The sequence below is a fragment of the Limulus polyphemus genome, unplaced genomic scaffold (genome assembly GCF_000517525.1).
Source record: "Limulus polyphemus unplaced genomic scaffold, Limulus_polyphemus-2.1.2 Scaffold282, whole genome shotgun sequence".
In the NCBI taxonomy this organism is placed as follows: Eukaryota; Metazoa; Arthropoda; class Merostomata; order Xiphosura; family Limulidae; genus Limulus; species Limulus polyphemus.
In genome coordinates, this window is record NW_013665892.1 from 541,706 (window position 1) to 554,957 (window position 13,252).

Genomic DNA, 13,252 nt, shown 5'->3' on the forward strand with positions numbered 1-13,252 from the left:
AGGAAAGTGTGTGTTAATGCTCATAAAAGTGAAAATTCTGAGTCATATAGTATGTATGGATTGGAATGTCTATCAATTTTGAAAGGATTACAATGATCACAGACTAGCCCATGCTTGAAATTTAATAAACAGTTCACAGCTTTCTATATTTGACATTATATTATTAACTTCCCCGAGATAACTGTATAACTAACTGCATTAACTGAGGTTGATACATGCCCTGTACGGACATATGAACATATAGACTCATTCCAGTCCGTGAGTTAAAGCACTAATGCTAACGTGGTTTATTAAGACTATCTATTAGCAACAGTAGTGAAACTGGAATAGTTTTGTTATAAGTACGGGACTATATGGAACAAGTATTCTCATATGTGATTTGTATGTTTATTACTCCTGAGTAACAATACTGTTGACAAAGAAATAAGTGCTTGTAGTTGTACTCTTTCTTTACTTGTATTGTCAGGGATTCTCCAGTCGAGTGAACATTTCATAACTGAAACGACTTATGAATTTAAATAATTCTTAATATATGAAAGCACATTTAATAAATGATGCTTTAAGAGCACAATTTTGTTATACAATATGGCATGGGACAGCAGTATGGAAATGCTAAAAGATTATGTTGGTAGCCAGTAGGATCATGTCTATTTGAGTGTTCAGATTCTGGATATTGTACAACAACCAAAGCCACTGCTGCAGCAGTGACAACTAACTGCCCAAGTTGTGACAATTATCCACTTGGAAGAACACCACAAGTTACCATTCAGGTACTTTGGGAAGAGCAACTGAAGAAAATGGGCATAGATTGGGCACGTCTAACTATATAGTAATATAAAATATGACCTTCAGAAAATGGCAGATACAATCTAATAAGTGAAATATCTAGTGCAGTTACTAGTGCAGAATGTCTTGTTGTACTGTCATTGTGTACCACTGAGATTTAGTAGCCAACCTGTTGACAGCTAATGGGCTCAACGGCTCTATGGGAGGAAAACTTAAGATTTTTTAATAATGCAAAGACTGGAGGCACCAGGGAATGTTATGCACAGTCACAAATGTGCAAAAGCAGTTTTTGCCATATTTCTATAAAAAATGTTAAAGTACGATGTAGAAACTTTACCATGAACACTGCTCAGAAGAAAAACTGGCCATATCAAAGATATCTCTTTTAGCATTTCCATACTGCTGTGCTGTGTAACATTGTACAACAACGTTGTACTCTTACAATATCATTATCTAATGTGCATTCATATGTTATGAATTTTTGAAGTTTATTAGTTATTTCAGCAATGCCTGTTTACATGTAGCAAAGACTACAACTACAAGTACTTACTTTTTTGTCAACAGAATTGGTACTCAGGAGCAGTAAGCATACAAATAGCATATGTTGTACATTCTTCTCTGAAAACAATCACCTTTGATCTAGCTGATTCTTTGCCCAAAATTGAGAAAAATATTTAGTATGGGTTTTTATATTTTATAAATTGTTTTATCAAGTCGGTTATAGCTTATTTCTCACAGATATCTTGATGAAACAACGGACGTCATCATTTGGAAAACCTGGAGCGATCCACAAAGATCAAGAAAATAAATTCAATAGCCATTCGTTTGTAGAGTAGTTCTGAGTTTCAAGTGTGACAAAATGGTGCACTTTGTCGTATTATTCACAATTTAGCTGAAAAGGAAAGTAAGGACATTCAAGCGCGTGCTTAGTAAATCCAGACAAAACTGATTGGTATGAGCACCTACCACATGTGCAACTCAGCCATGTGTCAAAACGATAATAAAACAAAAGTATGAACCTTGTATCTACTAGAAGTACCTAATCAACTTGGTTCTAGATAGACTTATTTCATCTGTCAACAACCAAATGAGACGAATTATGAGTTACAGTGGCTGCATGTCATGAAGTTTAAGCTGTGCATCATCAATAAGACTTTAGAGAACTGTTTACTTCAGATATCAGAGGAAACCTGTGCATCATCAATGGTACTTTAGAGAACTGTTTACTTTAGGTATCAGAGGCAGATAAGCAGCTTTACTCTGATGATGAGGGTAGTATATTATATAATTTTGTCTCAACTGATGAAGAGAAAGAGACAAGTAATACGTATCTGACTGTTTTGGTGGAGTATGATGAGAAAATGCCAATAGAGGAGAAGTCTATTTACTGTCATGATGAATAGTTGAGACACCAACATAGAACTCCTAAATTGTTATGGCTAGAAGTAAGTGCTTCACAATCAGTTAGGATAGTCAGTCGATTAAAACAATCAATAACTAAAAAGTAACATTTCCTGCTTTTCAAGTTATCTAATGACGGTCTGTGATAAGATTTCATCAAGACTTAATGTGATAACCATTCAGGTAGGATTGATTCTTGGTTGAGAGATCAACAGTTGAAATGTTGTGGTGACTGTTACGTTTGGAGCTATTGAGCAATATCTGATAGCAATGAACTAGTAAGAATTCTTGCAGCATTCTATCTAGCTGAATTATATTAACATTTCTTTGAGCAGAGTGCCTAAAACTCACTACTTACACTGCTAGGACAGCTGAATTCATTAATCAAGATTCTAAGGAAATTCATGTTTGGCTCTGAATGTGAATGAGACTGGAATGTTTTACAAACCGTGCACCTTGTTTTATGAGCACTCAGACTGAGGTTTGTTGCTAATATTGGTGGTTATTTACTGGTAGATAATGGTATGCTAAAAGGACTTTACATGGTTGCTTTCTGAGCAGTCAGGTTGAGATTTATGGTGGTTATTGGTGAATATGTGCTGGTCAAATCTTCCTGAGCAAACTCGCGATCTTTTGCGTAAGCTGACACAATGTTGTGCATGATTGTGGTAGGTCTGTACAGTCTTCCCAAAATGCAATAAGGAAGTTTGTTCTAACAGAAAATGCAATTTTACATGGAATGTATAAATTACACAAAATGTTTATCATCATACTAGTTTTTTGGCTGAGGAATTTTTGGTAACTAATGTAAAGTTTTTTCACACATCGTAGACGAGAGAAACACAGTGATTCAGGTTGATTTCTATGTTATTATGGCGAAAGTAACTTTGATGTCATTCTTTAAGCTATTAAACTGGATGGTGTGTGTATATGCGAGTATTTTGTAGTTAACAACACAAAATGTAATCTGGAGATGACTGTCACAGGAAATGTTATGCCAACTTGTTTCTCTCCATGAAAACATTTACTCTTTTTTATTCATTCTAGTTTGAATAACCAAATTCTTTAGGTGTTGCCAGAGGCCTTATAGCCACTTTAACATACATTGAAAGCAAGACTTACGGTTCTACAACCTGTATGATTGCCATAGAAATTAGGTTAGTAAAGAATGCATTACGTTTCGTCTAAAATTCATATATTCTGAAGCCATTGGGAAAAGTTTGATCTGTTTATTTATTAAACATCAGCAAAAATATACACGAAATTACCCGACATTTCAACAGCTACTGTTTTTCATTCTCAAGGTACTGTCCAGTTACACTAATGTTCATATTTATAGGCCAGTATAAGTATGACCTATATACTTAACTATACTTAACTTTGTAGTAATGATACATTTACTACTGAAAGAGATTTTCATCCCGAAATTAAGTTCATAACCATATGTTTTAATTTGACAATATGCCATCCATTGTAAAATCATCATCACAATCCAGTAGATTAAAGTTATTGCAATTTATGTATTGATCAATAAGATGCACATAATTAGCAACCAATGAATTTAATAAAAAATGATAAAAATCCTATAATCCGAGCGCTTTCAAAACATGGACCTTTCTTCTTCAAGGGCAAACTGAAGAAGAAAGATCCACCTTTCGAAAGCGTATGGGTTATAGAGTTTTTAACATTTTATAATAAGACTTCTTCAACCTACGTGTTTTTCTGACACCGTAAATGAATTTGATGTATTACTTGTTTTACAGCATTGTTGTGCTCATTAATATGGGTTTTGGGTTGTCTTCTCGTCTCACCAATATAACATTTTTGAGATTTCACATGTGAACTGATAGACACTTACAGATTCTTTTACGTAATAATTCATTGTTTTTTAGGTAAACCAAAATATTTTGATCAATATTTCTTGGTTTGTATCTCAATTTATTACTAACATACCTGAAAATTCTTATTTGGTGACAAAGACAGAAGCCTATAATGTATAGACTCATTGAAAAGTGGTGCAACATCTGTTGTTTAGTCAAGGCTGTTCAACACTCAATGCCCAATAAACGAAAAGCAATTCAAAGACTAGGTTACAGTTGTTAGTGAGCAACACCAAAGATTCAAGTTCTACAGTGATCAAAAGGTTCTCATTAAAGAATGAGGGCTTCACAAAAACATTAATACATATGCAGATGATCCAAAGTTGTTTTATGGGGAATTATTCCAAGGCATATCTCTTAAGGTCGTGATGAGGCACACCTTAACAAGCTTATTGAGGATTTGTAAAGTGAACCCATGTGATACCACAAGAGCTTGGGTACACCTCATCACTGATGGAACAGCTTCCATGGTTACAGAGTTTGATATGCTCCTTACTGATCGATATGCTAGAGCAGAGGAATAAACAGCAGCACTGGCAACTGCAACTTGTAACTCTACTCTGAAGCCATCTCCAGTGTTCACGATGACCCGAATGGCATGACTGAAGTGTCAATCGCCAGCTTTACAGCAACAAATTCCATGAGGTATCATGGTGCAGCTTCCATAGTTCTAGATACGACAAAAAGAGTTTTCATGTCCTAGTTGCTATGGCTGCACCACCTACGCAGCAAGAGTACAGCTTTCAAAGATTTCTGAACATGAAGGAAGAATCATCTGCTTTAACCACAGCTTATCTGGTTGATGTTCATGGATATCTCTATTTACAGATCCAAGACAACATTGTTAGGTGCAAGTACAACTGAGTCTTATACCAAGTCAGGTATAGGTTGGTCAAGAACAAGCTATTTCTGAATAGTTATTTTAATCTAGAGGAACTTGAATTGTTTCTGGTTAGCAACATGTTAAGTTTTTAGTGGATAACGAAACTCCCTGAACCTTATTCAAATGAGCTGTGTATGAGGAACTCTGAAGGAAGCCAACACTTTGACCAGCTAGCACAAGCTTCCTTCTGGCAAAATAGGGCAACGTTAAACATAAGGTGAGAAGCATATCTGAAGTTTCATCTTCATCATGTTACACGCCAAATGAATGTGGTTGTTTCCAATTTTAGTTCAGTCATCAGTATCTTAGGGATGGAACTACTATAGAAACTATCAGCCAGCTTTGTTTGTTCAGCAGATGAGCTGCAGTTCTGTGAAAAAATGATTCAACACCAACCAGGTTTGGCCTGAGAACAGTGAACTGTTGAGAAGGCATTTTTAATAGCACCAAACTTGAAAGTGTTGTTCTGTGGTATACAATGGGTGTAGTCTGGTGCATTTTCAACATCTACAACAAAGATAGAACTGATAAATACAACACGCGTCTTTGTTAGGAAAGCATTTAACTATTCCACTTTCATTTGGAATGATCAAGCACCTTACGTCTCCAGTTGAGAATTGTGCTAACTACATGAATTTGACAGTTAATTGCTCAATGAGTTTGATTATGTGTTTGTGCGACCAGATGACCATTGTGTTACACAATAATGGCATATCATTTCGCAGACAATTCACATGCGTCAGATAAAATAATTGCCACAGGTTTCCCCGGACCATCAGGAGTGTTGCGAATGCTTAAATCAAGCAGATGTGACAGGTGAATTCAACATTTGGAAAGTGCTTGGTCGTCTCCAGGGGTGATTGTCAAAAAGAACAAAAAAGAGCACTGTTTGTATGGACTTTATACTGGTGAATGTATTAATGCACATTGACACTTTTATTTTACCACATACAGATGAATGTGTGAATGTGATGAAAGATTCCCATTATTCAATTGCTTGTTTATTGTTTAGCAAAAAGCTACACAAAAGCTTAACTGTGCTTTGCCCACCACTGGTAACTAGATAACAAAAGGAGACAAAAAAGACTGTCCTGTCGCTTGGGTTATGTAATGTACTTGACACTTTTGAGAGGCTGGTGAAGCTTACACTTAGAGAATTGCAATGAGAACGATTTTCCATCTATATGGATAAGAACCATGTAGACTTCAGCTTGAAACGAGGAAAGTGTGTGCGTTCATGTTTACAGAAGTGGAATATTTTGGTCACATAGTTAGTAGGGGTGGAGTGTCCATTGATCCTGTGAAGATCACGCTGGTCAAGAAATAATCCCAGCTTGTCACCAAATTAGAAGTTCTCAGCTTCTTTAGTATTTACCCTGTATTGTCGCAGGTTTTTCTCTAATACGTTATGTGTAAACCTAACATTTTTGGTCCAAATAGTTGTTTGATTCACCACCTTTTAAATAATTCAGACTATCTAAACTGCAGTCCTCAGTTAATCATGAAATTATCTAACATGAACAAATATATTTCGTATTTCTGTGGCATGCATGACTCTATTAGTTGTCTGGTGGCAAATGAAACATTTAGATGGATCAACTTAATGCCTAGGTCACTCTCTCTAAACTCGGTATGTAGAAAAGCTCCACTAATATTAGGCCATCTGAGAAATCTTTGGTTTGTATTCTGTTTACAAAAACTGGACCTTTATATAGAAATACACGTGTAAATTGTGTATGCTTCTCCATTTTACTGTAGATAATCAAATCCTATAGCATTCATAAAACGCTGAGAGCCTTTAATATCTGTAACAGAACGTAAAACCCACTGCTATGTTTGCATGACAGTAACCACCTTCTTAGTAGTGCCTCAAAACTACACAGTAGTTAGGTGTATTGTGGAATCAATAAATTACTGCTAAGCACTCACCTCTCAAGTACCGTAAAACTTGTTAACTTTGGCCACTGATGCTAACAAAAAGAAACTAAGATATAATTTCTTACATCATACCTGAAAAATAACATTTCCATACATTATATTTTTTATTCGCAGTGAAACGAAGTTATTTCTTTAAGCACAGAAATATTAGATATTAAATTATTTTTATTCAGTGCGGAGCTACTAGTGCCCATATTGGATCATAATTTTGAGTGTGAAAAATGTTCGTGTCAAATATCTCAATGGGGTATTTATTTGTAAACAGGTAATACTACCATGACTGGTATTATTTGCAAGTATATAATAATGGGCACTTAACTTCATTTTCAGTATTAAGGAAATGTTTTTATTTAACCTATTTTCGGAAATGACCAAAGTTGCCAATATGGGGGTCATGATCCTGGTAACATTGGCCATGGAGTAGAAGACACAGAAGTCCCAACCATGGTCTAAGATTGGTTTCTTGAGCACCTGAAAGCAATGTGTTATGGACAAGAAGAGGATCCTCACCTTTAAAGCGCATGAAGAACTTGCAGTGGAACCAGGGAAAAGTGTCTCAGTTGATCAAGCAATTGATGTACCATAACCAGTGCCTACTGGTGTAGTGGATGCATCTGATCACAATGGACCAAATTCAAGCTCAGACAGTGACTTAGACAATTCTGGCTCAGACAATGACTCAGACAATTCCATTTCTGATTATTACAGCAACAATATCAGTCCTAACCTCAGTTTTGATTCAGATACAGAAAACCCTGATCCATTAGCAGGTACAAGGGTTGAAAAAAGTGGTTATGTTCTGGTAGTGTATAAAATGGCGAAAAACAAGAAACACTATGTTGATAAATTAGATGTAAATGAGTATAGAATGATATCCATGTGAAGGCACCAAGTCTCTGACAAAATTTTGTGTTTCCTTTGATTGCAGACACAAACATAGTGGGTGAATATCAAATAGTGCACAAACTGCCAACACTTGTTTTAAGAAGAGGAATACACAACTTCACTTCCTCTTGTAGTAGACTGAATATTATTTGATTCCAATGAAGTCGATAACATTTGGACTGTAGAAACAATGTTCTGAACTGAGCGAAGACTTATTAGCTATTTTGCTGCATTCCGATGCTGTTTCATATATTTTTCATTTTTGATATTCATGAAGAATGTTGTGCATATTCTACTTAAATGAGGTTTATGTTTATTGGTTATTACACTTGATGTGTTTCAATTAATATGCATTTGCACTAAATTATTATTACACTATTATTCTTTTAGACATGTGCATGTTTTATGTTGTTGTTTTCTAGCAAGTGCATTCCAATGGAAATGATGAACGTTCCATATAAATGGACATAGCCCTGATAGGGGTATTAAATATCATATTATAAACTTTTGTGTATTTTGTGCGTTTAACATTCTAAAAGTGCATCTATCACACCAGTGCAGAGAGAGGAAGAGGTCATGTTTGCACCTGACCCTCCCAGGTTCAAGTGGATCTTAATCCCGATGAAGCAGACAGTGAGAGCTCCTGAAGATACGGACAGGTATCGGCCAACTGTAAATCCCTCCCGTGGTGTGTAGGCTGTGGAGGGGAACATTTAGCCTCATAAGAAAGACAACACTAAATTGCTGTAACTGTAACGAAGCGCACACAGCAAATTACAAAGGCCGTCAAAAATACAGACAAATCAAACAACAGATTTACAATATCAGAAACAACATACAGCACACACAATCGCAAACAAACCTACCGACAATAAAAACTCAAAACCAGCCTCCTCAACAAGCACAGAACACACAACCATGAAACACCAAAACATACATTACAGCAGTCAAAGCCAACACAACAAGCACAGAACACACAAACAAGAAACACCAAAACATACACTACAGCAAAGCCAACACAGCAAGCACAGAACACACAAACAAGAAACACCAAACATACCCTACAGCAAAGCCAACACAGCAAGCACAGAACACACAACCATGAAACATCAAAACATACATTACAGCAGTCAAAGTCAACACAACAAACACAGAACACACAAACAAGAAACTAAAACATACACTACAACAGCCAAATCCAACACAACAAGCACAGAACACACAGCCAAGAAATACCAAAACATACACTACAGCAAAGCCAACACAGCAAGCACAGAACACCAAACATACACTACAGCAAAGCCAACACAGTAAGCACAGAACACACAAACAAAAACACCAAAACATACACTACAGCAAAGCCAACACAGCAAGCACAGAACACACAAAAACACCAAAACATACACTACAGCAGTCAAAGCCAACACAACAAACACAGAACACACAAACAAGAAACACCAAAACATACACTACAACAGCCAAATCCAACAAAGCAAGCACAGCTACTAGAAAGGAAGTTAAAGTCAATACAAATACTGAACAAATAAATCTAAATGATAAACAACAAACATTACAAATACACAAAAATTCATACCCATCATCACAGCAATCACAAATACGATAATGGACTTTATGGCAGAGATTCAAAAACCTAACAATGACATAAATTACATGGTAATGATAATATCATTAGCGAAAAGATATTTGGTTCCAATACTACCACAAATAATTCAGACATTCATGACAAAAAACAAAACATAAATGACCCAAATCTCCATAGCAATAAAACATACTAAAAACAAGACACCAGGGGAAGACAGAATACAAGCAAGTCTACTCAAAAACGGTACTCAGCTATTACTTGAATATCTAATGACACTTTTCAACCTCTCTCTGACATCAGGGTATATCCTCGGCTCTTGGAAGCAAGCGAATATTCTCATGCTGTTAAAATAAGAGAAACCAGCAAATAAACCACAGAGCTACAGACCAATCAACCTCACCATCTGCGTAGGCGACATTTTAGAAAGAATAATAAAGAATAGATTAAATAATTATCAGGAAAGCAACTCAAAATTACCGGATGTACAAAACGGTTTCAGAAGATTTCGTCAAACAACAGACCATTTAGTCAGACTAACTGGAACTATAAAGATAGTTTTGATAAAAGAGAGAGTTGTCTGCCTGCTCTATCTAGAGAAGGCTTCAGATACAATCTGGCACTCGCATCTAAGGTTCCGGATGTTACAGATGGAACTACTGCTAGGAATTATTCACTGGTTACCAGACTTCCTATATAACAGAAAATGTAGCGGACATCTATTCTACTCTGAGTATTTTACTCCTGGGGCAGGTGTTCCTCAAGGAGGGTTTGTTTGTTTGTTTGTTTTTGAATTTCGCGCAAAGCTACACGAGGGCTATCTGCGCTAGCCGTCCCTAATTTAGCAGTGAAAGACTAGAGGGAAGGCAGCTAGTCATCACCACCCACCGCCAACTCTTGGGCTACTCTTTTACCAACGAATAGTGGGATTGACCGTCACATTATAACGCCCCCAAGGCTGAAAGGGCGAGCATGTTTGGTGTGACAGGGATTCGAACCCGCGACCCTCAGATTGCGAGTCGAGTGCCTTCCTCAAGGAGGGGTAGTTAGCCCAATACTCTTCATCATGATTGTAATAGACATGCCTCTAGACGATCCCAATTTTTTCTTCACCTCACAATTCGTAGATGATGTAGCCATCTGGGAGAGTTCACCAACTCTATCAATCACGGCCACAAATATACAACCTTCTTTAAATGGAATGGCAGAATACTACCAAAATTAAAGAATCAAAATTGATATACCAAAAACTCAAATACTCCTACTTGCAAAATTAAAGAAACTCCTCAAAAACAACCCGAAACTAAATCTCCATGGAACACTTCTCCTAGCATCAGCAAAATTTCTTGGTCTAACGTATGATACACAATTAACTTGGTAAAAGCACATTAATGAAATTTCAAATAAAATCTGGAGACGAATAAACCAAGTTAGAAGTCTGACTGGATATAATACAGGCACAACATATTTAAAATATATAAACAATACATAAGACCAGCGATCGAATACGCCAGTCCGGCATGGATAAATATAGCACCAAATAAAATATCAACTAAACTGGAACTATTACAAAACCCAATATTTACTCTCGCTTTATACATAACTACGCAAACATCCAACCACACTACGATAGACTTCCAAACAGATCATTCACCTACTTCAAGAAAAGCTTACATAAAAATGAATTATTACACACACACACACACTAGATCGTTATATCATACATGATGAAAATAAGTTTAAGTACCTCTCACCCATAACTATGTGTTATATGTTTAGTAATCAGCTACCTATTGCTAAATCTACCTAATTTATCATTATTATAAGGTTATTTATGTAAATACATATAACATAGGTTACATAATGAAAAGACACTGGAATATATTGGACTATGAGTAGCGAAGTATATATTAGTGTGAATGATAAACGTAGTACATAAATGGACGTGGCCGTGATATGGGTTTTGAATTCATACCTTGACTTTTGTGAAATCAACGCCCTCTTTTGTGTAACGTTCAACATTTGAACAGTGAAACCTAGGCATCAGGAAGAGGTCAAAATTGTACCTGATCCTACCAGATCCACATGGATTTCTATCCCGATGAAGAATACCAGCGAGAGCTTCTGGCTAATCCAATGAAAGTTCACCATGTTCACGGTGAAACGGATACCATCTTATCTGATTTTAATAAATCAATGTCATATTTTCCACGCGATTTGCATAAAAGTGACTAATATTGTCAATACGGGGTTCAACAAGGTATCGGCTCGGTCTTAAAGTAACTAATATTGTCAATACGGGGTTCAACAAGGTATCGGCTCGGTCTTAAAGTAACTAATATTGTCAATATGGGGTTCAACAAGGTATCGGCTTGGTCTTAAAGTAACTAATATTGTCAATACGGGGTTCAACAAGGTATCGGCTCGGTCTTAAAGTAACTAATATTGTCAATACGGGGTTCAACAAGGTATCGGCTCGGTCTTAAACTAACTAATATTGTCAATACGGGGTTCAACAAGGTATCGGCTCGGTCTTAAAGTAACTAATATTGTCAATACGGGGTTCAACAAGGTATCGGCTCGGTCTTAAACTAACTAATATTGTCAATACGGGGTTCAACCAGGTCTCGGCTCCGTCTTTTATGATTTTGACTTTATAGAAATATCTAAAGCGGTATTTTCCTCTATGACATATATATATACCTACCACACAGAAGCATCTCTTGATAACTAACTTGTATAAGTGCATGAAAGAGACATGATAACGAGAAGGTGAAAAAAAGCAATTCAATCTACTTCCACAGAGAATAAATTCTGACCAGAATTGGTGCCAGAACAGTTCGATGAAAATGACAATGTATTTTCCCCTGATTCAGAATATAGTACACACAGAGACATTTGAGCCCAGCAGTAGAGAGATGTTTGTGAATTTAATTTGTGAACGAAAACGTGATAAACTTGTTATTAGCAAAGTGAAAGAGTCTAGACTAAACTGCACAAAATCAAACATATTTTATTCTCATAAACGGACAAAATGAAAATAAACAAATGGTCAGTGAACGAAGAAGAAAGGACGAAGGACACAACACACGGGACAATCTTGACTCTGAAAACTGGAACAAATTGTTCTGAAAGCTCCAACTTTTGCCCACAGTTCACATTATCTTTATAGCTAACCAATCATAAGTTAGACTGCAAGAATTCAGAGATATCTTCATATAACACTTGTAAGTTACTTTTCATTCAGGGTGAAGTTAGGTACAACACAACTATCCAATGATACAGCAGATAATATCATTGACTGAATCGTGCCATGGAATACCACCTAGGGCTAATACTTGACCTATTTTGGATTTACTAGTTTCAAAAATAACACGTTTAAAAACAAATTAACTTTGTTATTATATTGAAGATATAAGTAAGAGACACGTGAAATTCAATATTTGATTGTATTCCATCTTGGTTGCTCATTTAACTATGGGGTAAAAACGAGGTTTGTTTGTTGTATTTACTTATCTAATTATAAAATGATTTTACGATTAATGACATTAAAGGAAACCTCTAACCATTTTATCTTGTTTAAAAACTCAATATGTCAAATTTGAATTTTATCCTAAGATTATTGGTTAAGTATATCTAATTTGAAGAAATTGTACTCAAACAATATTTTTTCTCGAAACAAAATAAGTTAAATTTATAAGAAAGACGTGTCTGACCTCTTACTAACAAGTTCAGTTCTTTCGTCCATTTCTCACTTCCAAACCTTACTGGATCACCAAAATTTCGTTAAGCCTTTTAAATTATATTACTGGTAGAAATATCGATCAAACAAAGATGAGAGGAGAAACGCACAAGAAAATTTGTTAGAAAAGCTTAGTA

At 35.9% G+C, this 13,252-nt stretch overlaps 1 protein-coding gene across 1 annotated transcript in view; it reads right to left on the reverse strand.

The window, feature by feature from the left end:
- Window positions 1-13,252, reverse strand: part of LOC106457019 (neprilysin-11-like) — an 84,853-nt gene extending 71,601 nt beyond the window's left edge. The window contains exon 1 of the mRNA XM_022382832.1: window positions 13,090-13,252. Coding sequence (XP_022238540.1) covers window positions 13,090-13,121 — 32 coding nt within the window. The 5' untranslated portion in view covers window positions 13,122-13,252. The remainder of the gene's footprint in view (window positions 1-13,089) is intronic.